The following is a 27,413-nucleotide window of genomic DNA, read 5'->3' as shown; positions in this document are numbered from 1 at the left end:
CGGGTTTATTGTGGGTACAGTTGCTGCCTCAAACTGGATAGGAGTGTTAGATGTGAGTGGACACTAAGATTATCATAGTACACACCCAACACCCCCACCCAGCCCTCAAGCCTAGTGGGGCAAAGACATTTGACATCTTACAAATGCCCAATGTGGGTAGACTTGGCCCCAGGAACTCTAACCCCATCGGTTAGGGCATGGTCTGCAGTCATTCCCACCTACTAGCTAGTGAAAGGCATAAATGCAGCACCTCCAGGACCCCACTTCAGATCACTTTCTGGACCCTGGGGGAAGAACAGTCTATGACCTGAGAGAAGCCCTGAAGAACTGGAGCTCTCCCTCCTGCACCCACGACAGAGAAGTGTGCTTAAAGGGTCATTAGACTGACTTTCTGTTCAAGCCATATTGATACAACTAGCTACAAGAGGCCTTTCCTGCAACTGCCCAACTGACCAGTGGCAACTGGACCCAGCTGTTGGTCTCTGCCCGACACCCTGGGAGTCTCAAAGTGCCTCTCCTGAGGTTCTGAGGGGCTTTATAAGTGTTCTCCTGTTGTACGGATTGGGACTAAAGGACTTGGGTGCTGATTTTGAGTTTTGCAATGATGACGGAGTACCCTCTATGCCAAACAAAGTCTGCCCGCCTGATTTACAAACGGGCGACCCTTAAGTATATCACCAAAGGAGAATTTGTTTCTGTGGCTGACACTCCAACTGCCAGACAGAGTAAGTTCTGTTGGTGGTTTGATGATTTGACCATCTACTCAATTTAGAGTGATAGTCACCCACCTCATCTAATAATCCAATTTTTTACACCATTGTTTTAAATCTATATTTTAATCAGCTTGCATGGAATGTTTGATCAATGTGCAATAAAGCTTTGATTTGACTACTTAAGTGAAGTTACTTCAAACAGGAAGTACTGTACTTTGCCACGGATTTTCAGGTTACAGGATATACTTCTGAAAGTAAGCCCATTTAAGAAGCAGGGCCTTCTTGCCATACAACTACTTACCTCCCATACATCTTCAACAAACCCATGAGCACAAGTCTAACCTTTCCATAATATACATAAAAAGTGCATCTTCCCCACCAGCCTATATACATATGGAATCAACTTCCACAGTCACATAGGTCCAAATGTACCACCACATAAAAACTAACTTAAGAAAACATATGCCTGAGACCGTGGGATAGGAAGAATGCCAAGGGTTCTACCCTTACACAACAACTGAGTCGTAAAAGACATCATAATTATTGATTAGCGGGCCCTGCACACCCCAGGGTCCCAGTGCCACTGCGCCTGCTGCAATAACAATAGATACGTTCCTCTCATAAGGCTCCTTTCCATCAATGTTCTACTTGCATAAATCTCCCCTTCACTGCATCCAAGTGGCTTCCATTCTCCCCTCCCACACTACATGCATGAATCTCCTCAGCACTGGAAAGGAAACCAGGACTTCAGCTACAGTTTCTAGAGGACTACCACCCCCCACGCCATTAAACAAATTTAAGGCAAATGAGGGTGGACTGCGGCTTCAGCCGCGCCAAGCGTTTCACTTCCATACCAAGTGGTCAAGAGTTCACTTTCCCTTAGTACTCAATGAAGTCCAATGAGACTGAAATGGTTGCTTGTGTTTTAGAGGGAACACTGCCTCAGAGTTTGGACTACGCTTTCTCCTTTGGGAAGGACCATAGAAGAGATTTTGTGATATAGAAGGTTTGGGGTGGACATTTTTCCAGTGGGGACTGTGAAAAAGTGTAAATTCCATGTTACCATAAGCGGCAGCCATTTTGACTGTCGTGTCCATTTAGTTTCTGTCGTGTTCATTTTGCTCTCTGTTGTTCGCCTTTTCACCCAGCCTGAGTCCTCAACCTTAGCTGTCCTCTCTGACATGGTCAATCTGGTGTACGTGCTGGAGGGCTGCAGCTGCCGGTGCACCTGGTCTCAGATGTTATCAAATGATTTCTTATTGCCGCCATAAACATTCTTACTCCCCCTCCTCATCTCCTGACCACCTGGTTACCCATCTGCTCTTGTTTGCCTATAGCTATTTCTGTGCTTAAACTTGTTTCTTCCAGTTTTCCTTCCCATGTGATTACACTGCAACAACAGTATATAAGGATGATGGTTTTGTATTCAATGTACTTCCTCCCACAACACTTGAGGGTGTTGTTCGGACGCAGTCCCGCTCATGAGTGTTAAATAAACGTTGTTTGTTTTACTTCACTCCAGTGCCGATCTCTCTTTTGTTAGTCTTCGGACCCGTGGACGAGAGAGTGACCCTGCACCAGTGTGCTCTCACAGGGGGGTACATTTCCACAGGACGACTAGATCAGACAGACATTCTCCCTTCCACAGAACAACACTAGCCTCAGCTGTGCATTTAATATTTTCAACCGAGTTAACATTTTCTGATGGCGATATACGAGAATTGGTGCTGCAGGGGATTACCAATCACCTTGAAATGTTTGATAATTGTACAAGTTTTCCTTATGAAGCGGCTACAAAACCCATGGCTTTTTAGCCAACATATTGGGTAATACACAAAGACATATAGGAGCATATGTAGCATTACTTCTGTTGTACTACATCTCGTTCTCACAAATCACATGGGTATGAGCATGAATCTACACTCATCCCTGTCAGATCTTTTATGTACTGAGTTCTCTTGTTGAAAATGCACAAACCTCAGCACACATTTTTTGTTTAGTTGTAAATGCATAAGTGGGAAGGCTGGGTGAAAAATTTGGAATAACAGCTACAAAGTAGGAGGAGCAAAGAGAAAACTAGAGAGGGCCAAACTAATACAAAAACATGCCTAGAAAAGGGTAAATCTGTTGCAATTCAAAAGCGTTATCACCCACATCTACTCTATTAGTACTACAGCATCAACAGCTTCCAATCTACATCCAGTCAAGCCCTGGGGTAGGTGAAATACCACATATGGCCGCTCAGAGGTAGAGAATACCACTACCAGCACAAACACCTACACAAAAAAGTATTACATTCATTATTTAAAGAGAAAATAGTCATATGACTTTGTATGACACTTTTATCACATAGTAGAAATGTAAAATAAGAAATATCCATTTTTTTAAAATGGTCATATAACATTAGACATTGTACATATCCATACAAATCACATTGTAAAATGTAAACGTAACAGATGCACATACATAAAAAAGACAAACATATTTTTTATTAGAAAAAGCAAAACTCATCTATAAGACTGCTCTACACACACGTAAAGACATGTCATATTACACTGCATGTCCCAAACAAATATGCACAAAACGACTGGGGGAAGAAGAAATAAAACCCCAGAGATGGGTTGCATTTATATACTTGAAGTTCATAGTACTACATAGCATAGGAAGTGATCTCTGCCTATGCTAGGTAGAATTACATTTGGCAGGTTGATATCTAAAATACATCAATAAAAGTAACTTGGTAAATTTAAGTTCGTATTTTGAGTTTTACGTGTCTCCATCCCCTCATGTAGGAGGCAGGGACACAGGTGATTTACTATTAGGGTTGGGGAAAGAATTCCTCTCAGCCGGCAGAGTTTTGTGTGCTCTGCGCAAAGTTCCTCAAAACTTCGGTGATGCGGAGCAGAGTTTTTTCTCTTTCGCTTGCCCCCCGCCCCGGAAGTAGTTGTGCACTTCCGGGGTGAGGGGGCGGGGCCGCGGCGGCGAAAGGGTTAAGAGCCTGGGGAGCGCGGGAAGCGGCCTCTTTGTTCCCGCGCTCCCAGGCTCGCTCATCGACCCACCGTGGGGCTGTTAATTTTCCCCGCCCTCCATCCCCTTTTTTAGCAGACCTTGGGGCCAGCCAATGGTAGGTATAATGTTTAGCAATGTGTCGGATTATAGGAATAATATGCTCGATCCAGTAGGCCTTTTTCCCGTTTACTGGAGGATTGAACAGATGTAAATGTTTTGTGCGTTGCTGTGATAATTTTAACTAATTTTCTCCTTAGGCCTTTTTTCCCCGCTTACAGGAATATCTATATTATGTATATGTTTTGTGCTTTGCTGTGTATTAACCAATTTTCTCCTTAGGCCTTTTTTCCCTCTTAGTATAGCAATGTCGTATTTATTATGTGTGTCTGGCGGTAAGGTCATTAATCGGTGAGCAGCATTTTAAGGTCCTTACGGGGGGGCGGGCCCATTCACGAAAGGGGCCGCCCGTCGGGAGGGGCCATTGGTCTCTCTCAGAACTTCAGGGGCAGGATATGATATCCAGTATTTTAAAGGGTGCGGGGGAGGGAGTCTACGCTTTCCTCAGGCTGGTAGCCACCCCTCACAACACTATGACGTCACTAAGGTGCGCGAGTGTCTGGGGCCCTCCTGTTATGGTTAAATGGAGTTCAGGGAGCGCACGTGGGTGAAACATGCCCTGGGTTGCGCATGCGCATTTCGAACGTGAAAGCGCAGCTGTAAAAGGATCTGACACCGGTTGGCGACCTTGCCGTACGACTTAATTATTAGAATGCATTTTTAATTTTCAGGATGTTAGATTCGGTTAGGAAACACGCTGTACTAGATATTTGTTAAGGTTAGCCCATCATACCATGTCGAAACGGATGTCAATCTAATGTTCTGAAATGTGCATTTTTAATAATTGTCAGAAATGTTTATTTTATTAAAATTTTTGATTTGTTTTTATATTTTAATAAATACGGCCAGGGGGGGGGCCTGTACCCCCTGACTTCCAAAGACCCCATGTGTTGACTGGTTGAATCAGGTAACTAAGTCAGTGTGTTAAGGGGGGAGGTGGTCGGCAGTCCCAGACCATGTTCTCAAAGCGGGCAGGTTGAAACAGCTCGCATTGCGAAATCTACAGCTCGCATTGAGAAATCTGCTGCTCGCATTCAGGAAGCTGCTGCTTGAGTTGAATATCTACTCGAGTGGCAGAAAGAGGCAGCGCCCTCTGGTGCAACACTTAGTGCCGCTCGCTGTGAATTTACAGTGGGGGACAAACTTCAGTGCTAAAAATCAGTGCGAGCAGTCCGACTTACCATATTTCACTGCTCGCGGAGCACAGCAGAGATTTTTGGGCACTAAAGTTCCACGTAGCAGAACTCCACCCAGGTCTATTTACCTGGCACCATGAAGCCCAGTCAGTATCCTCAATCTCCCAGTTTGCTTATCAAATTCCAATTCCACGCATAAGACCTCTCTTCCCCCAACCCACGTGCATAAGTGCCCCCCGTCCAATTCCTATATGCACTACTCCTCTTGGCTTCAGCCTCCAGCCTTGCATGCTTATATAAACTAAGATGTGAAACCATCACCTGTCCTGGATTTTTAACCAACAGCTGATTGCAATAGGTGTAGTTAGTATGTATGTGCTTATAAATCCCAACATCTCTCCGGAGTTGTTGATTAAAAAGGCAGTACTAGGATAAAGTGTAAGGCGATATGTGGGGCAGAGGACAACTATGAATGGGCTGCATGATGTGTCCGCACACTACTCCAATATACTCCACCTCAATTAGTTGCTCCCTTCTTAAACTCGGTATGCAGGAATTCCTCCTCTAATTTGACACTGATATGTTGTACCCTAATCGTAAGCATCATGCTACCCCCATCATCCCCCACCCCACCCCATGTAGCCATAGCCACTATATATCTAGAGACGTCACATAAGCATCTAATTCCAGTTTGTAAATCCCATTGGTATGACGCTTCTACATTTCACCTTCTTGTATGTCACCTAATTCCACTAAAACAGAAGGGAAGACGCATTAATCAATCGAGCCAATGCGCATCCTCCCACGCACAAAATGTCATGATTTACCCCGGTCACGCTGCTATACAGGCTCCCAGAACTCGCCTTCCATCCCACCTCGCACCCGCTCTCCGCCCTGAAATACGCTTGTAAGAGGATCTGCTCCACAAATTCTCACCTGGGTACTGCTGGCTCTCCAATGTGCCCCCGGGACGAAGCTCCCCCTGCCGCTGAAGCTCCGGGTCTCTTGCAGAAGAGCTTCTGCAGCAGGGTGGGAGCCATGTCTGCAAATGTTCATATGGCAGGGCGTGCAGGCTGCCCCTGCACATGAAGCATGACTGCAGGGTGCACAGGCAGCGCCCCCGACAGGCGCACGGTCACGTGTCAATGGCTTACAGGGTTTCGCACAGCCAGGGCTCCTGTGCAGCTGAGGTCACGTGCCCTTAGCGTACTCCTGGCTCCCTCAGATCCCAGCGGAGGATCCGAGACAGCCTCGGACGCGTCACAATGGCAGGACGCTCTCCATTGGCCCACCCGCCCACAGACAACCGAAGTCTCTCAATGGGAGGCGGACTGTGAGTGGGAGGCGGGGGTTCGGACGTGCGTAGGAAGGAACCCTGCAACGTTTCCTCTCGTTGGTGACATCATCAACCTCTTGTTCGCGCCACGTGGTTTGTATTGCTGCGTGAAAGGCGGAGGGGCGGGGAAATCTTGTCTTACTGCTCTCAGCTGCAGCCTTGCGCTCTACTAGCAGGAGCCTAAAGCTGTTTATTAAGCAGAAATAAGTAAATCAGAGTATATTTTACTCGCAATAGGCTATGGCGTATGGAAGCGATTGTCTACCCGGTGTGCATAGCGATGAGCACATTCTTCCACACGGTATGAAGCTGCCCTGCATTGGACGGATGCTTGCGCGGAGTCAGTGTTGGCATGGTTGAATGAGGTTCTATCGTGGCAGACCCCAGGGACCCGAAGGTAGTCCTACTAACATCTCACAGATGACCTAGGAGGGAATAGATATAAACTGTCACCTCTCCTTGGGATTGACTCTCGCTAAACGTGATCTAGCCAGTGTGGAAAGCTGAGTCGCCCCAGTCACTTACAGTGTGGACACGTTTTGTGGATCGCTGTATGAATTTGGAGATTGCAGTTTACAAGGCTAGAGGCTGCCCCCACAAACACCCCAAAATTTGGAAGAGGAGGGCGATTACAGGGGTGTATTCCTAGAACCTGTTTGTCCTGCTCACCACATACTTCAGGATGAAATCCGAGCATGGGGGGAGTGAACGGGGGAAATAGGCCAATGTGCCTTTGAGACATTTGTATACATTTTGGGATGGGGTGGGAGAGGGGTCTGATGGGCAGGTGAGTTCTTTGGACTTTGCTTTATTGTTTTATCATCTCAAACGCAATAAAATATGTTATGAAAAAACTAAGTACATCATACACTCTTGCAGAGTTGACATGTGAAAATGAGACATTTCCTAGTTAACACAAAGGAAAGTTTCAATTCTATTAAGGACGCGGAGGCGAGGATTATGCATAATCTTTCTTCATTTATTAAACAGCAAGTTCAAAGTGAAACAAAAAAACACACTCCTTGAACTACATCTCCCATGAACCCAACCGGTATCCATGGGTACCAAGTAGCCCATCACAGTCCATAAAGCCAGTGCATATAAGCAATGGTCCCTCGTAGTCCTTCCTCTTTCGTTGCTGCAGGAAGTTAAACCATTCGCCTCCTATTCCGCTTTGGGATCAGTTCCTATGAGACCAGAAAAAACTATAATATCCAGGTCCAGCAAACACATGAATAAAAAGCGAGCAAAGGACTATCAGGCAGAAAAAAACATGTAATCAAGAATGCAAATACGAATGAAGTACATTTGAAAAATGATTAGGATGCAAATCATACATAAAGAGAACAAGAACAATAATGCAAATGATCATTGTACTAAGAACTGAAAGCAAAGAATCATAAGACCAACAGTACTTCCCTGATATGTAGAAATAAATATCAGAATGTCCAAGCCAGACAGGTTGTCAGGGTGGAAGGCAAAGAAGATTGCCTGGGGGGGATAATCCTCGCCTCCGCGTCCTTAATAGAATTGAAACTTTCCTTTGTGTTAACTAGGAAATTTCTCATTCTATGTCAGGAAGCGGAGGCAAGGATTATGCATGTTCAAAGCTTACTTACCACCAACGCTCCGGCTTCGTGTATTGGTTTGAAATAAAACTTTTTAAAAGTGGATTCCGAAGACCAATCAGCCGCGTTCATAATGTCTTCCAGCCTGCCACCTACCTAGTAGAATGTGCACCATATTCCCTGATATCAATGCCGGATTCCGACATAATCCATTTGACCCACCTAGCAATGGTCGGAGAGGATACCGCCTTGAACGGTTTTTTAATGGCAATCAAAACCTGCCGTTCACCAGGAGGACGAACCTCCAATGTCATAGCCTCGTAGGATTTCAAGCATCTAACTACACACAATTTTGGAGAATCATGGAAAGCAGGATAAGTTACTGACCTTGTACTCGACTTAGTTCTCCTGGAAATATTAAATGTAACCCCCTCCGGGGTAAAAATCCGAGCAGTAATGTCAAGCGCTCTGACATCAGACGCTCTTTTGCAGGAAATAGGACAAAGGAGCATAGCGAACTTAGCCGAGATCTCCTTCCTGGACAGGAATTCGTTATCTTGCCAAGAAGTCAGTAAACGAAGAACTTAGTTAACATCCCAAAGACCCGCATAACGAGGCTCTGGGGGCCGAGAAAGTCTAATACCCTTCAAAAGCTTACAAACCCAGGGATGTTCACCAACTGGGGCACCATCCAACAAAGAATGACCAGCTGAAATGGCCGACCTGAAGGAATTAATGGTGCAATAAGCCAAACCCTGTTGAAAAAGGTCAGCCAGGAAGTTAACTACCTCAGTAAAGCTGGCGCCCACGGGATCCAGGTGTTTCTCGATACACCAACGAACCCATCTCCTCCAGGCGGATCTGTATCGCTTGGTAGTACCCGGGGCCCAGGCCTGCTGGATAAGGAACTCAGCGTCTATCGAAAGCGAGTTGTCAGTCCATCGTCCCCTGAAATCCTCCATGCCATAAGATGTAGATGGCCCTGGAGAACCAGGAGGTGAGGTTGACCCAGGGGATCCGACAGGATTCCATGGAATGAGGGCAGACGAAGCGGCCTGTCCCATGACAATTCCAGAAGAGACGGAAACCAAATCTGGGCCCGCCAAATCGGGGTAATCAGGATCAGAGAGGCTCTCTGTCGACGAACCTGGGCTGCGACTCTTTGGATGAATAGGAAGGGGGGAAAGGCATAAGCCAGGAACCCCGACCAATCCTGAAGGAAAGCGTCCACAGCTTCCGCTCCTGGATCCGGTTTCCAACTGAAAAAGCGGGCAAGTTGTGCATTCCATCGGAACGCAAAAAGATCCAGCAGAGGAAGACCCCAAAGGCTTGTAATCTGAATGAACACCGCAGGGTCCAGCCTCCAGTCACTGGCATCCCTGAAATGTCTGGAGTTCCAATCTGCCACACAATTTTGATCCCCCGGGAGATACTCTGCCGTCACCGAAATCTGACGTAGAAGGCAATAATGCCAAAAATCCTTGGCAAGCTCCGCCAGGAATTTGGAGTGAGTACCTCCCAGACGGTTGATGTACTGCGCCACCGTAGTGTTGTCCATTCTGAGGAGAACACAACAGGAGACCCTGTTCGTTGTGAAGGATCGGACGGCAAAGGAGCCCGCCAGGAGCTCCAGACAATTGATATGAAGAAGAAGTTCCTCTTCCGTCCATCTGCCTCCCACTGAGAGAGACCCGCAACTGGCTCCCCAGCCGAGGCGACTGGCATCCGACTCTATCACCAGATCCGGACGGGAACCGAAAATCGCTCTCCCGTTCTAAGCTTCCATGTGATCTATCCACCATTGAAGTTCTGACCTGGCTTCCAAGGTCAGGGAGATCAATTCCAAGTAGGTGAGGCCCCTCTGAAGATTCGAGTCCTTCAACCTCTGAAGAGCTCTGTAATGCAGAGGCCCTGGAAAAATGGCTTGCATCGAAGACGACAACAACCCAACAATCCTGGCCAACTGCCGTAAGGAGATCCTGTCTCGCCGGAGAACTTTCTGAACCTCCTTTTTGATCTTGGAAATCTTCTGGGACGGAAGATTCAAGGTAGCATCCTGCGTGTCGATGTGAAATCCCAGAAAATCATGCTTGTTGGGGAACAAGATCTGATTTCTGAGCATTGATGGTGAAGCCCAAATTCTGCAGAAGAGAAACGGTTGTCCGCAGATGGAGGAGAAGCTGGTCCCTGGACTGATCCATAAAAAGGATATCGTCCAGATAAATGATCAACCGGATGTCCTTTGTCCGTAGATGTTCCACTACTGGTCTGAGAAGTTTGGTAAAGCACAAAGGTGCTGAGGAAAGACCAAAGGGAAGAGTCTTGAACTCTAATATCTGATCCTTCCACTGAAACTAAAGGAACCTGGAGTGGGGAGGAAAGATGGGCACCGACAGGTAAGCATCCTTGAGATCCAGCCGAATTAACCAATCGTTTTGGAGGAGAAGATCTCTGAGCAGGTGAATCCCCTCCCTCTTGAAGTGACGGTAAACCAGCCACGGTTGATAACCAGTCTGAAGCCTTTTTCGTTCTTTTCTACTAGAAAAATATTGCTTAGAAAGCCACGAGAATGGAGACGAGAAAGAGAAATAGCCCCTTTGGAAAGAAGATCATGAACTTCCTGATCCATGAGAGACTCTTCTAGGGCTGAAAACAATAAGGAACGCGGACGGGAAGTTTGAATGGGAGTCCCATAGAATTCTATGTGAAAACCTTGGACCGTCTCCAACACCCTAGGGTCTGACGTGAGAAACGCCCATTCTGCTAGAAGCAGAGAAATCCTGTCCTCAACCGAACAGGAGAGAGGAGATCTAGGCTTACCATTGTATCCTCCGGAATTGGCCTGACCTCCACCAGGGCCTCTGTTCTTTCCTCTGCCACCCCTGGAGGGGTAGAAGGTGCCTTGACGACCATCATTCCAGCCGTTGTTGCGTTTGGCCTGCGCTCTGTTGGGGCCTTGACTGTATTGTCGGCCGGAAGAGAGACCCCTGCCTTGTCCAGCCCCACCAAAAACCTTTTTGGGGAAGATCTTCTTCATGGAAGCTTGTGCCTTGTCGAAAGCTGAAAAGGTGGCGACAAACTTCCCTAATTCTTTCACAAATGGATCACCAAAAAGGGAGCCCTGTGCCACCGGTCCGGCCTCAGAAGATGACATTTCTCCAAGCTTTGGATCTATTTTCAACAACAGAGAACGGCGACGTTCTGCCGAAAGTGCGCAGTTGGCATTGCCCAAAAGGCACATAGCCCTCTGCGCCCACCCGGCGACATCATCCATAGAGAGAGGCTGTCCAGACTCGCGTGACCTTTCTGCCAGCTCAATTATCTCGGTGAGGGGACCAACAATATCCCACAGCTTGTCTTGGCAAGCCCTCCAAGACCTATCTATGCCCTTCTTAGGATCTTTCATATATTTCGCGAAAAAAGTACATAGTTTCGGGTCAATTTCCGGGGTAGCTGTGACACCATTGGGAAGTAAAGGTCTTGGGCACTCTGACCGGAGACGGGACCTAACCTCTTGATTAAGTGGTTGCCGAATTTTCTGCCCAACATAATCAGGGTCCTAATCCGCAGAACGTGGACGAAAAATGCAGGTCGGATCAAACATATCGGATGCAAGTGACTCTCCATCCCCCACATCCGAGCAGGAAGATTGGGGACGCCAAGATCTGCTAGAATCCTGCAAATCATCAGAGGAATCATCTTCGTCCTCAACATCATCATCATCATCCTCTCTGCCCTCGGGAAACCCTTCCTCAGTGTCAAATTCCGGGGTGACAAAGTCACCAGTATTCCCGGGTAACTCTTCCTCCCGGTAGGGTGCGCTTCGCAGCGTGCGCGTACTCTTATGGAAGGCTTCTGCTAGCTTACTGAAGCCCTCCAGGTGCCAAGCGTCACGCTTAACGGCCTTGCGTGGCATCACGGAGTGAATGCCACTAGGCCCAGCCCCTACATCACCTAGGATGCCAGCACTATTTTTAAATACGTGTGCTGACAGTTTATTGACACTGTCCTGCAGGGGTGCAAGCGCCTGGGCAATGGGCGAAGAAAGGAGCTTGTCCACCTCTGCAGGAGGGTGTCCCTGGGAAGGCTGTTCCCCCTGAGAGCGCAAGGCTACATAATCGTGCTCCTTATGAGACTGCATATCAACAGAGGGCCGGGCACCCATACAAGTACAACACACCCAATAAAATACAAAAGGGTTCCCCCCTTCACCAGTGCCCAGTCACATAATAACACATAAAACTGCACATGCAAAGAAACTGTGAGCAATGCAAAAACTAATAAAATAGTGGGCCAGGCCCGTCAGTCTTACCGAACACGCTGTGTCATGCAAAGGAGGAAGGGGAGAAAAACAATGGTACCAGAATCGCTGAGGTCCCCTGCGCGTTTCAACCACATGCGCGCAAAGGGCGCTGTGGTGAAACAGAGAAACGCAGCAGCGCGAGTCGGCACCACACTGCGCACTCGCGCGAAGCAAATAAGAAACGCTCGGGCCAAAAGCCTACCGCATAACCAACGAAGCGGGTGAAGCCCGAATTGACACAGTAACCAGAAAACAGTAAAATATACAGGACGAAGGTAATACCCCACGCAACAAGTCCCCAAGTCAAAGGAATGCGTGAAGGGACTTAACTGACGGGGGTAGCAATGAAGAAAGAGGAAGGACTACGAGGGACCATTGCTTATATGGACTGGCTTTATGGACTGTGATTGGCTACTTGGTACCCATGGTTACCGGTTGGGTTCATGGGAGAGTAGTTCAAGGAGTGTGTTTTTTTGTTTCACTTTGAACTTGCTGTTTAATAAATGAAGAAAGATTATGTATAATCCTCGCCTCCGCTTCCTGACATAGAATTGTAAGTGTATTTATATAGTGCTTACAACCCTTGATGAGGCATTGAAGCGTGTTTTTGGGCGCAGCACATAGCGCACTAGTCCAGAACCAAGATTATTAGCAAGTAAGTACACATTTTTGTTTGTTTGTTTTTTCTTGTGTATTAGTTGTGTTAGGTTTGTGCCTTAGATTTCATGCATGTTTAGTAGAGATTAGAGTAGGGATACAATTGGAATTGATTGGAAAAGGGGGAGTCTAAAGTAGGGATGGAATGGAATTAAGCAGGGGAAGTAGTACGTTTTTTTTGGTAGTGATGGTGTGTGCTTGTTAGTTTCCGCTCCTGGATCCGGTTTCCAACTGAAAAAGCGGGCAAGTTGTGCATTCCATCGGAACGCAAAAAGATCCAGCAGAGGAAGACCCCAAAGGCTTGTAATCTGAATGAACACCGCAGGGTCCAGCCTCCAGTCACTGGCATCCCTGAAATGTCTGGAGTTCCAATCTGCCACACAATTTTGATCCCCCGGGAGATACTCTGCCGTCACCGAAATCTGACGTAGAAGGCAATAATGCCAAAAATCCTTGGCAAGCTCCGCCAGGAATTTGGAGTGAGTACCTCCCAGACGGTTGATGTACTGCGCCACCGTAGTGTTGTCCATTCTGAGGAGAACACAACAGGAGACCCTGTTCGTTGTGAAGGATCGGACGGCAAAGGAGCCCGCCAGGAGCTCCAGACAATTGATATGAAGAAGAAGTTCCTCTTCCGTCCATCTGCCTCCCACTGAGAGAGACCCGCAACTGGCTCCCCAGCCGAGGCGACTGGCATCCGACTCTATCACCAGATCCGGACGGGAACCGAAAATCGCTCTCCCGTTCTAAGCTTCCATGTGATCTATCCACCATTGAAGTTCTGACCTGGCTTCCAAGGTCAGGGAGATCAATTCCAAGTAGGTGAGGCCCCTCTGAAGATTCGAGTCCTTCAACCTCTGAAGAGCTCTGTAATGCAGAGGCCCTGGAAAAATGGCTTGCATCGAAGACGACAACAACCCAACAATCCTGGCCAACTGCCGTAAGGAGATCCTGTCTCGCCGGAGAACTTTCTGAACCTCCTTTTTGATCTTGGAAATCTTCTGGGACGGAAGATTCAAGGTAGCATCCTGTGTGTCGATGTGAAATCCCAGAAAATCATGCTTGTTGGGGAACAAGATCTGATTTCTGAGCATTGATGGTGAAGCCCAAATTCTGCAGAAGAGAAACGGTTGTCCGCAGATGGAGGAGAAGCTGGTCCCTGGACTGATCCATAAAAAGGATATCGTCCAGATAAATGATCAACCAGATGTCCTTTGTCCGTAGATGTTCCACTACTGGTCTGAGAAGTTTGGTAAAGCACAAAGGTGCTGAGGAAAGACCAAAGGGAAGAGTCTTGAACTCTAATATCTGATCCTTCCACTGAAACTAAAGGAACCTGGAGTGGGGAGGAAAGATGGGCACCGACAGGTAAGCATCCTTGAGATCCAGCCGAATTAACCAATCGTTTTGGAGGAGAAGATCTCTGAGCAGGTGAATCCCCTCCCTCTTAAAGTGACGGTAAACCAGCCACGGTTGATAACCAGTCTGAAGCCTTTTTCGTTCTTTTCTACTAGAAAAATATTGCTTAGAAAGCCACGAGAATGGAGACGAGAAAGAGAAATAGCCCCTTTGGAAAGAAGATCATGAACTTCCTGATCCATGAGAGACTCTTCTAGGGCTGAAAACAATAAGGAACGCGGACGGGAAGTTTGAATGGGAGTCCCATAGAATTCTATGTGAAAACCTTGGACCGTCTCCAACACCCTAGGGTCTGACGTGAGAAACGCCCATTCTGCTAGAAGCAGAGAAATCCTGTCCTCAACCGAACAGGAGAGAGGAGATCTAGGCTTACCATTGTATCCTCCGGAATTGGCCTGACCTCCACCAGGGCCTCTGTTCTTTCCTCTGCCACCCCTGGAGGGGTAGAAGGTGCCTTGACGACCATCATTCCAGCCGTTGTTGCGTTTGGCCTGCGCTCTGTTGGGGCCTTGACTGTATTGTCGGCCGGAAGAGAGACCCCTGCCTTGTCCAGCCCCACCAAAAACCTTTTTGGGGAAGATCTTCTTCATGGAAGCTTGTGCCTTGTCGAAAGCTGAAAAGGTGGCGACAAACTTCCCTAATTCTTTCACAAATGGATCACCAAAAAGGGAGCCCTGTGCCACCGGTCCGGCCTCAGAAGATGACATTTCTCCAAGCTTTGGATCTATTTTCAACAACAGAGAACGGCGACGTTCTGCCGAAAGTGCGCAGTTGGCATTGCCCAAAAGGCACATAGCCCTCTGCGCCCACCCGGCGACATCATCCATAGAGAGAGGCTGTCCAGACTCGCGTGACCTTTCTGCCAGCTCAATTATCTCGGTGAGGGGACCAACAATATCCCACAGCTTGTCTTGGCAAGCCCTCCAAGACCTATCTATGCCCTTCTTAGGATCTTTCATATATTTCGCGAAAAAAGTACATAGTTTCGGGTCAATTTCCGGGGTAGCTGTGACACCATTGGGAAGTAAAGGTCTTGGGCACTCTGACCGGAGACGGGACCTAACCTCTTGATTAAGTGGTTGCCGAATTTTCTGCCCAACATAATCAGGGTCCTAATCCGCAGAACGTGGACGAAAAATGCAGGTCGGATCAAACATATCGGATGCAAGTGACTCTCCATCCCCCACATCCGAGCAGGAAGATTGGGGACGCCAAGATCTGCTAGAATCCTGCAAATCATCAGAGGAATCATCTTCGTCCTCAACATCATCATCATCATCCTCTCTGCCCTCGGGAAACCCTTCCTCAGTGTCAAATTCCGGGGTGACAAAGTCACCAGTATTCCCGGGTAACTCTTCCTCCCGGTAGGGTGCGCTTCGCAGCGTGCGCGTACTCTTATGGAAGGCTTCTGCTAGCTTACTGAAGCCCTCCAGGTGCCAAGCGTCACGCTTAACGGCCTTGCGTGGCATCACGGAGTGAATGCCACTAGGCCCAGCCCCTACATCACCTAGGATGCCAGCACTATTTTTAAATACGTGTGCTGACAGTTTATTGACACTGTCCTGCAGGGGTGCAAGCGCCTGGGCAATGGCCGAAGAAAGGAGCTTGTCCACCTCTGCAGGAGGGTGTCCCTGGGAAGGCTGTTCCCCCTGAGAGCGCAAGGCTACATAATCGTGCTCCTTATGAGACTGCATATCAACAGAGGGCCGGGCACCCATACAAGTACAACACACCCAATAAAATACAAAAGGGTTCCCCCCTTCACCAGTGCCCAGTCACATAATAACACATAAAACTGCACATGCAAAGAAACTGTGAGCAATGCAAAAACTAATAAAATAGTGGGCCAGGCCCGTCAGTCTTACCGAACACGCTGTGTCATGCAAAGGAGGAAGGGGAGAAAAACAATGGTACCAGAATCGCTGAGGTCCCCTGCGCGTTTCAACCACATGCGCGCAAAGGGCGCTGTGGTGAAACAGAGAAACGCAGCAGCGCGAGTCGGCACCACACTGCGCACTCGCGCGAAGCAAATAAGAAACGCTCGGGCCAAAAGCCTACCGCATAACCAACGAAGCGGGTGAAGCCCGAATTGACACAGTAACCAGAAAACAGTAAAATATACAGGACGAAGGTAATACCCCACGCAACAAGTCCCCAAGTCAAAGGAATGCGTGAAGGGACTTAACTGACGGGGGTAGCAATGAAGAAAGAGGAAGGACTACGAGGGACCATTGCTTATATGGACTGGCTTTATGGACTGTGATTGGCTACTTGGTACCCATGGTTACCGGTTGGGTTCATGGGAGAGTAGTTCAAGGAGTGTGTTTTTTTGTTTCACTTTGAACTTGCTGTTTAATAAATGAAGAAAGATTATGTATAATCCTCGCCTCCGCTTCCTGACATAGAATTGTAAGTGTATTTATATAGTGCTTACAACCCTTGATGAGGCATTGAAGCGTGTTTTTGGGCGCAGCACATAGCGCACTAGTCCAGAACCAAGATTATTAGCAAGTAAGTACACATTTTTGTTTGTTTGTTTTTTCTTGTGTATTAGTTGTGTTAGGTTTGTGCCTTAGATTTCATGCATGTTTAGTAGAGATTAGAGTAGGGATACAATTGGAATTGATTGGAAAAGGGGGAGTCTAAAGTAGGGATGGAATGGAATTAAGCAGGGGAAGTAGTACGTTTTTTTTGTTAGTGATGGTGTGTGCTTGTTAGTTGGGTTTATAAAAGAACAAGAGCACTCCGTTTGTCCATGCGAACAGGGGAATCAAGGCTTCCTTGGCAAATAATAACATGAAACTCATTTTAGGAAACATTTATTATTTCATAGACTTTTCTGTACAAAATAAATCTATTACAAAAAAACTCATGGAAATATCAATTCTACTCATGAATAGGAAAAAGAAGAAAGAATCAGCAAAGCCAGTATTTTTTAAGAAACAGCTGCGGTTCAGCGGAACCAAGTTTATTAGAGCAATGAATAGTAGTTTTGAACATATAGATGTGTGTGTTTCTCAGGTAGAGTGAGTAAACCCCAGGTGAAAAGACAAACCAAAACTGAGTTTGAAAACATGAAGGTAAGGTGCAAGTGTGAATATATACAGTATAATGGTTGATTTACAGCAACTGACAGCTGTTTTTTCATTTGGACACAAAACAATACATTTTTGTATCACACTCCAAAGAAACATGCTTTCTGATTCTGGGGCTAAAGCAAATGAAATAATTATATGAATAAAATGTACTAAATGCCATCAGCAATTCAAGTTCAAAGTTCAAAGACCTTTATTCGAATTTATTAAAATTCATAAAAGTACCGATCAGAATTACAACACACAATAATAATATATATACATTGCCATCAGCAATTAACAACATTGTCAATTGAAGATATACTTCTTTCACCATTTATGTAAGGAATTGTTTCTAGTTTGAAGAAATAATATATGCACAACCTTTAACAGCGTTTGCAAGTACGTTTTTAATCATACCCAAGTGACATTTTAATTAGTGCCAGAACTTATGAAAGAAAATATCATCAGTTGGCAGATCGGCTTTAACTAAAAAAAAATAACACACTTGTTTCTTCCTGCAAAACAACATTTTCTCACTGCAACTTTGAAGATTTATAATCTGATAAAAGGAAGTAACATGCAGTGAGAGTCAGGTCTCTGCACCTGCTCAGGGTCCAACTGTGGAGCAGACTGAAGCACACAAAAACAACACGGAGCATGAGAGAAGCTATGTGACTGGAAAGGACAGGATAACCATACTCTCTCCACAGTAGACTGAGGGGTTGTTGGCTCTGCACTACACCAGCCTTCCATACAACCCAGCATCAGAAATATAAAGTGCACAGGTCAGGTTCGCCTTTAAAAAGTCATTGATCAGATTGACATGTGCACTTCAATTACACTGTAAAAACAGCTGTCCCTCATTACCACAACAATGATGTCACAGTCATGGCCCTTCTCCTAGGCTACAATGGCCTGGCCCCGCACACTGTACTAATTAAATCTAATATGAATTAAAAAAAATTCTAGCTAACGCGTCAAGAATGATCTATTCTATTAAGGACACAGAGGCGAAGATTATGCTTCTCTTATCTTTACTGACATGAACAGCAGCCAATAAACATTAAATTAGCATAACGCCAGAAGGACAACCCCCTCCAGTATGCACCAATCCCATAACGTCCATCAGTATATATGTTTCTGATGCCACACATCTTCCTCTTTCTTTGAGAAAAAACCTTCAAACACAGTCCTTAAACTCGACCGTTGAACATTGGAACTCGCCGATCTTCTGTCGACCTGAACCGGAACTTATCCACAGGGAACTCTCCTCTTGATCCAGAATGAAATACCCCTCGACTCCTTAAGCTGGTTTATTATGCGCTCCTGAAAAGAGACTATAGGTCGTAACAACCATTCACTGAATGTACTTCCAACAAGAATACGGGCGGGCAGAAACCCAACATCATAAAACGTAATGTTTGTATATAATCACATTTGTCAATCAGAACAAATCAAACCGTATAAAATATAATATAGTTTCTAGGGTGTGATAATTCTCGCCTCCGTGTCCTTAATAGAATTGAAAATTTTTGACGCGGTAGCTAGAATTTTTTTTAATTTCATGTCAGTCTACGGAGGCTTTAGATTATGCTAGTTCAAAGTTGATCCACAACCATAGTTGCTACATCAACAATTGGTTTATGATAAAACATCTTGAAAGTAGAACGAGAAGACCCATCCGCCGCAGTCATGATATCTTCCAAATGTGAACCTGTAGCAAAGGCTTTAGAAGCCATAGCTCCTCTTACAGAATGGGCTCCAAGGGCCGTTGTATCAATACCTGCCAAATTCAACAACCAAGTGACCTAATTGGCCAACGTTGCGGCAGTGACTGGGCGGAAAGGTCTCTGTAAGGAAATCAACAATTGTCCTGCAACGTCATTTCTGAACTCTCGAGTGCAATACTCATAACATTTCAAACATTGTACAACACAAAAGTTACTGTGATGCGGAAACACAGGGTAAGAAACACATTTAGAATTTGTTTTTAGTTCTTTTTGAAATATTAAATGAAACCCCGACAAGTGAATACCCTACCTGCTAAGTCCAGTGCTCGTACGTCAGAGACTCTTCTACATGAAATTAAACATAACAAAATTGTCAGTTTCACAGATATCTGTTTACGGGATAAGCCCTCAATTGCAGGCCAATACCTGAGAAAACGTAGAACTACGTACACATCCCACAATTGTGAATATCGAGGTTTTGGAGGGTTCACCAACCCGATGCCTCTCACCACCTTGCATACCAAGGGATGTCCCCCCACCGGTTTTCCATCCACATGGGGATGACCTGCTGAAATTGCAGATCTGAAATTGTTAACTGTCCCAGAGGCCAAAACTTTCTTGCCATATCCAACAGGAAATTAACTATAGAATGAATTCCAGATCCCACGGGATCTCGCTGATGTTCAGCCCACCAACTAACCCACTTCCGCCATGCTGACTCATATTGCTTATGCGTAGCAGGGGCCCATGATTGAGACAAGAAAAACATTGCTTTCTCTGAAACTCACCGGCATTTGCCAACGTCTCCGGAAAGTCTCCATGCCATGAGGGACAACTGCTCCTGAAGAACCAACGTATGGGGTTGACCCAGAGGGTTTGTCAAAATTTCTGGAAACTATATCAGACATATTGGAGGCACACATGACCAGGCCAGTGCTACTGGGAACCACGCTTGTGCTCTCCAACACGGGGATATCAACATCACTTCCGCCCCATGTCTGCGAATCTGCGCTAAGACTCTCTGAATCATGACAAATGGAGGAAATGCACACAGCATGCCCGTCGTCCATGATTGTAGGAATGCGTCCGAGTTGATCGTCTGAGGATTTGGTCACCAACTGTAAAACTGCGGTAGTGGCATATTCAGCCTGGACGCAAATAGGTCTATCGAACAAGGACCCCACTTGTCGTTCAGTTCATTTGAGAGAATATTCTGGGGTGAAGATGCCAATCCCTGGAATCTCGAAGGAAACGTGAGTTCCAATCCGCCACCACATTGGTGCTGCCTGGAATTTACTCCTCCGTCACCGAAATGTGGTGGAGGAGGCAATAATGTCAGAAATCCTTAGCTATTTCCACTAACAGCTGGGATCTTGTGCCACCCACACAGTTGATATATCTCACTGCAGAGACATTGTCCATCCTCAGGAGTATGCAACAACTCGCTTTCTGTGGCGAAAGTGTCCTGATCGCAAATAAGCCCGCTAGTAGCTCCAGACAATTTATGTGGAGTTTCAGCTCCTCCGGGGAACATCTGCCCCCCGTCTCCATGGATCTGCAACGGGCTCCCCAGCCTCATCTGCTGGCATCCGCCTCAATCACGACTTCTGGGACTGTTGCGAAAATGGCCTTGCTATTCCATGCTTCCTTGTGTTCCAACCATCAAGAAATTTACGCCTTGGCTTCCTGATTAAACAAAATCTGTTCTGTGTAGCTCAGACCATTGCGTAAGTGCAATTTATAACCTCTGGAGTGCCCTGTCATGAAGGGGACCCGGGAAGATGGCTTGAATCGACAAGGCTAACAGGCCCACTAACCTGGCCAACGTCCATAAGGATATAGTCTGAGAGGCAAGTGCTCTCCTCAAATCCTTCTTGATGGTAATTCGTTTCTTCAAAGGAAGCAATAATTGTGCCACTACCGAGTTCACTTGGAACCCCAAAAACTCCATTGACTGTGCAGGAGTCATTATAGACTTGTCCGAATTGATGACAAATCCTAACTCCTGTAGGAATTGCGTCGTCCACATTAGATGTTGAAGAACAGTAGCCACACTCTGAGCCATTATCAAGATGTCGTCCAAATAGAATATAAGTCTGTCCCTCTCTCTCTCAAAAACTGCACTACAGCTTTGAGGAGTTTGGTGAAACACCAAGGGGCGGACGAGAGTCCGAACGGCATTACGGAGAATTCGTACCACTTGGACCACCATTGGAACAGAAGGAATCGACTGTGCAGAGGAAAAATGGGTACTGCTAAATATGGTCATTTAAATTGAGCCTCACCATCCAATTCCTTTCTAAGAGCAGGTCTCGGAGTAAGTGTATGCCCTCCATCTTGAAGTAGCGATACACAACCCAAGAGTTGAACTCCCTCGTTTTTTGTAACTAGAAACACTGTGCTGGTAAAGCCGTGATTGTGAGGTTCTGTCTCTACAATTGCCCCTTTTTGCATCAGGGATGCCACTTCGATGTCAATAAAAGACCTCTCTACATGGGAAAAATGTAGCCGTTGTGGTCTGAAAGTCTGCTGTGGTGTTGGGTAAAAATCTATCTGAAAACCTTGTACTGTCTGAAGTACCCAAGGGTCGCACGTCAGTGTCTCCCACTTGTTTATAAACCAAGCAATCCGACGCCCAACCTTGACATCCCCACACTGAATCAGGTTTACCTGAGTAGGCGGCATCTCTGTCGTTAATCTGTCCACAACAGCCTTCTTTTTGATGTCTGCCTCTACCACCACGATTTCTGGTGGGATAGAAATTGGACCGCTGGGCTCCCCCATGTCCTCTCTGGTTGAAGCCTCTGGTGGTCTGGTTAAATCCACAGCTGGTTGCTGGACCCCTGAAGCATCCGGCCCTGGTAAAAAGGCCAGTGTGGAAAACTTTTTTGATATTACTCTGAGCCTTGTCCAATGCCGAGAATGTCGCCACATATTTCCCCAACTCCTTAACAAACTTATCACCGAACAGTAACCTGTTCGCCAGGGTTACGGCTTCGGTCGTGGCCATGTCCGCAAGTTGCGGGTCAATCCGCATTAGGAACAATCTCCTCCTCTCGGTTGATAATGCACAACAGGAAACAGAGGGTCCTGTGCGCCCATTCCAATATCTCTGTCACGTCTAAGGGAGTGTTGGAATCTTTGGCCTGCACAGCCGCGTCGAGGATTATCGTGAGGGGACCAGATATATCCAGTAATTTATCCTGGCACCCTCTCCATGCCCTATCTAACCTTTTTTTAGGATCTTTGGAAAATTTCTTTAGGTACGTGGCCATATTAAGGTCCAACTCTGGCGTGTCCGCCACTTTGCCCAGTAAGGCTGGTCTAGGGCATTCAGATCTTAGGGTAGCGCGCACATTGTGCTCAACACTTTGGTGGAGGTTCTCCTGTATGTAGTGTGCAGCAACTCCCACACATGGCACCCACTCACTGGACCTCAATGCACAATATTTCTGGGGTCAACGAGCAGAATTTTATTAGTGGAGATACTGCTCACATTATGCGTCTTGCGCTTCCTCTTAGCTGCTTTTTTAGGCTCTTCTGGTTCCTGCTCAAAGTAAGAGGTATCTGGAGATTCCTGAGAAGACTCTTTCTCGTCCCCTGGGTTCTAAAGGGATGAATTTCCAGAAGGGGGAGAACCGTATACCCATGGTCTTCCATGACGTTGGATGCCACCTGAGAAAGGACTTCCGCTGAGGAGTGTAGGGACGACTCACCCAGTGATGCCTTATAATTGCACTTTCCATAATTCTGCAGGGGCTTAGTAAATGGCTGTAGAGCCTTGATTAATACCCTGTTCACAGAACCCTGGACGTGCGTATCCAAGGCTTCCACCAGCTGCTCCTCCATCTGGTGCTCTTAGGGCACCTCTTCAACTTCAATCATTATAGTTGGCCCACTGGTCAACCTGCTCGGCGTAGTACGCTATTGTGCTAAGGATGGAGGTGCGGAGGAGCTTCAGGTGGGGAGAAACCCAGGGGTGTCACTGATGCCAAAGGTATATACTAGAGAGTGAAGGAACAGCCTCCAGGTGCCCTCCGACCAACTCCTCGCATCCCTCAGCCAAAACATTCCCACCCTAACAACGGACCCAGACCAAGCGGCCACAAACCTCAGGCAATGGATTACTCACAGTGCGGACGAACTAGCACCCCTGAAAAAACACCAGTTGAAATCATTCAGCAAAAAGGCTCCCTGGTTCAATGATGACCTCAAAAAATCCAAGAAGACATGCCGCACCCTGGAGAAGAATTGGAGAAAAGAACCAACCTCAGACAACATGACCTCCCTCAAGACAGCCACCCGCAAACACCACCAACTGATTCGATCCGCCAAGAAATCAGCATTTAAGGACCGTCTCGACAGCAATTCTCATAACAGCAAGGAACTCTTCAATATCGTCAAAGAATTCACGAACCCCCCCGCAGCATCCAACGACATCACTAACTCCCAAGACCTCTGCAATGCGCTATCCTAACAAAATTGCCGACATCCACAACAGCTTCAAGAACACTCCCAATGACCAACTCACCCCACCCCCTTCTGATCCCACCCCTCCAACTAACTACCTCAATTCCTGGAACCCAATCACCATTGAAGATACCATTCGCCTCATGAACTCAATCCACTCTGGCTCACCTTCTGACCCCTGCCCCCACTACATCTTCAACAAAGCTGACTCCATCATCGCTCCCCAACTCCGCGATGTCATCAACTGCTCCTTCAACTCAGCCACCTTTCCAGAAATATGGAAACACGCCGAACTCAGCGCCCTTCTAAAAAAAACAACAGCAGACCCCTCAGAACTGAAAAATTACCGACCCATCTCCCTCCTCCCTTTCCCGGCCAAAGTCATTGAGAAAGCCGTCAACAGCCAACTCGCAGCCTTCCTTGAATCCAACAACTCCCTGGATCCCTCACAGAACGGCTTTCGAGCCAAACACAGCACCGAGACCGCCCTCATTGCGGCGACCGACGACATCCGAGCACTCCTGGACAACGGTGAAACAGTGGCCCTCATTCTTCTCGACCTCTCCGCCGCCTTCGACACTGTCTGTCACAACACCCTCATACAACGCCTCAACAACATCGGCATACAAGGAAAAGCCTTGGACTGTATCATCTCGTTCCTAGCCGGGAGAACACAGAGAGTCCGACTCCCCCATTTCTACTCAGAGCCCACCAAAGTCATCTGCGGCGTACCTCAAGGCTCCTCACTCAGTCCCACCCTCTTCAACGTCTACATGAGTCCCCTCGCCTCCATCGCACATCGACACAACCTCAACATCATCTCCTACGCCGACGACACCCAGCTGATACTTTCCCTCACCAAAGACCCCAACACCGCCAAGGACAACCTTCACGAAGGTATGAAAGAAGTAGCCGAATGGATGAAACAGAGCCGCTTAAAACTCAACTCAGACAAAACTGAGGTGCTCATCCTTGGATCCTCCCCCTCAGCTTGGGACGACTCTTGGTGGCCTTCCGCTTTGGGATCAGCGCCCACACCCACTGACCATGCACGTAACCTTGGCTTCATTCTAGACTCCTCTCTCTCAATGTCCAGACAAGTCAACGCCGTATCGTCCTCCTGCTTCAACGTCCTTCGCATTCTCAAAAAGATCTTCCGCTGGATCCCCCTCGAAACAAGAAAGACTGTCACCCATGCACTGGTCACGAGTCGACTGGACAATGGCAACACTCTCTACGCCGGAATTACAACAAAATTGCAGAAAAAGCTCCAGCGCATCCAAAACGCATCAGCGAGACTCATATTAGACATCCCGCGCCAAGAGCACATCACCGGTCACTTAAAAAACCTCCACTGGCTTCCCGTCAACAAAAGAATTACTTTCCGCCTTCTTACCCACGCACACAAGGCCCTTTATAATCTAGGACCAGAATGCCTCAACTCCCGACTGTCCTTCTACTATCCCACCCGCCAACTAAGATCATCCATTCAAGCCCTCGCCGCAGTCCCGCGCATCCGAAAAACCACCATGGGTGGCAGATCCTTCTCCTTCCTGGCTGCCAAGACCTGGAACTCACTCCCCACCCACCTCCGCCTTATTCAAAATCACATCTCCTTCAGAAAAGAACTGAAAACTTGGCTATTCGATAAACAATGAACCCCTCCCTCTACCGCCTTGAGACCCTCTGGGTGAGTAGTGTGCTTTACAAATGCCTGAACTTGAACTTGAACTAACCTATCCCTAGCGTGAAGAAGAAATCAGGCACTCACCCTGTCACTAACTTGGTTCCAAAGTTGGCCAAATCAGATTTGTATTCTGTGGAGGGAGCCACCCCTCAATCTCCCCTCAGGCAGTGCCGTGCCTTCAAACGTTTATACGCCCCGTAGGGCGTTCTTTGGGCCTGAGGATATACGCAGTGAAGCTCGTGAATCCGTGGGAAGCCAATAGGTAAAGGATCTCCGATTAGGCTGCCCGCGCATGCACGAGCCGCGTGGCAATAAAAAAAGGACTGCTCCTCAAGCGTGCAATGCGCGTCTGTCCTACTCCCGCTCCACCCACTGAAAAGCCACTATGCGTGCCAGAGCTAATCCCTAATCAAAATAGGCTTGAGCAACCGCAGCAATTAAACACATCCTCTAAGCGAAAAATACATCATACAATTAGCCATGAGTAATATGAGCATGCACAACGGCATTAATTATTGCTAAGTACAAAACAAGTAATCATTCAAGAAAAGTAAAAGACACTTAACTCGCTGCTGCAGCAGCAAAGAAAAAGGAAGTTGTATGGCATCAGAGACATATATACTGATGGACGTCATGGGATTGGTGCATACTGGCGGGAGTTGTCCTTCGGGGGTTATGCTAATTTAAAGTTTATTGGCTGCTGCTCATGTCACTAAAGATAAGAGAAGCATAATCTGAAGCCTCCGTGGACTGACGTAGAATAAAGGTGGTTTTAAGTGATCGGGCACTACTCTTCCTCCCCCCCTTTATAGGTGAACCACCCCTGGTTTTTAAATTCTACCGATTTCAGCTGATAGATTGCTTCTTCCACTGATTCTCTTATACACATTTTTTTTACTGATTGGCTTGGACTAGAACACTTTGGATTTGCATTTTCTTATTGATTGACCTTGGTCGTATAATTTCCTATAGGTTAACTAGCATTATTTAATTGACAAATTAACTTTTTTCTTTATTTGCAAGCTCTGGTGGTTTTGCATTAATTGAAAAGAACGCGTTAACTTTGAAAGTTTCATCTAAGCTAAAGAAAGCTGATAATATAAATATAAAAATGTTCATCAGCAAATTAGGTCATGGGCTCCCGTGGTTAATTTGAAGCAACACAGAACACATGTTCCTCGATTTATTGTAGGGTTGCCATATCTGTATTGTATTATATTTTACTTGCATTTATATAGTGATCAGTAGTTTGGCATCCATCCCATGGCCCTCGGATCAAGCAAGGACATTTGTCCCCCTTTGACTGCTGTTATGGTAGTGAAATACAGCGATTATCAGGGTTCAGTCGCCCCCTTGGGGCTCTCGGCCCCAGTACCACTGCACCTGCTGCCCCAATGCTAGCTATGCCCCTGATAGCGCTTATTATTCCTGATGAGATGTTGAAGTGCTTTAAGCCGAGCAGCACACCGCTCTGGAACCCTAAGTTAGTGGTTAATTCAGTGGTTATTGGTTATTGTGATAAGCTGTGTGTTCTCAAGAAAACCATTCAATGCATTTACTCCACCTTCTTTTTGTTAAATTAAATTAATCGGCGATAACTGTGATCATTAGTGGGGAGGTATATGGGTTGGTGGAATTAATAAATGAGGGAGAGGTAATTAAGTATTGTGATGTAGCAGGGTACGACTTTCAAAGAGAGAGAGGATGCGATTTTTGTAGTGTTGAAATGCAAAGACGGCAATTTCTAGAAATGCAATAATAAAGATTAAGGCAAACATGCATATGACTTAGAGTAGGTTGTGCTCAGGGAGGAGGCATGCAGAGGATGTATAGGAAGCAAAGACGACAACTGGAAATTTGAAATTAGACACAGTTTTTTATGCAGTTTTGGAAATTCTGAGGATACTTTTTGAGTTTGCATGCAACATTATTTGAATGTTAGATATTGATATCCTTCAAGTTTGTTATAACATATATATATCTGCAGTGAGACCCATTTATGGTTATTTACAGAAAGCAACAGTAAATGTGATTTCATTTCAATACAAATGTAATAAAGACTATAAAAATGTAAACATTCTAAAACATATTATTTCATTATCTGTATATGTATAAATTGGTGGACTCTGAGGTTTCAGTATTAGATAGCATATCCAATGCAATTCTGGAGAAACAAAAACACAACCAAAAT

At 46.5% G+C, this 27,413-nt stretch overlaps 1 protein-coding gene across 2 annotated transcripts in view; it reads right to left on the bottom strand.

The window, feature by feature from the left end:
• FNIP2 (folliculin interacting protein 2) overlaps positions 1–6,304 on the bottom strand; it is a 459,542-nt gene extending 453,238 nt beyond the window's left edge. The window contains exon 1 of one of the 2 annotated variants that reach the window (XM_078676999.1): positions 5,912–6,304. In XM_078676999.1, the coding sequence (XP_078533125.1) occupies positions 5,912–6,015 (104 nt within the window). In that variant the 5' untranslated portion in view covers positions 6,016–6,304. The remainder of the gene's footprint in view (positions 1–5,911) is intronic. The other variant, XM_078677002.1, reaches the window with a different exon arrangement.
• Between the last annotated feature and the right edge of the window lie 21,109 nt (positions 6,305–27,413).

Source organism: Lissotriton helveticus, chromosome 2_1, assembly GCF_964261635.1.
Source record: "Lissotriton helveticus chromosome 2_1, aLisHel1.1, whole genome shotgun sequence".
Taxonomy (NCBI): Eukaryota; Metazoa; Chordata; class Amphibia; order Caudata; family Salamandridae; genus Lissotriton; species Lissotriton helveticus.
Note: the sequence above shows the minus strand (reverse complement) of the source record. Positions and strands in the feature narration are given on the sequence as shown.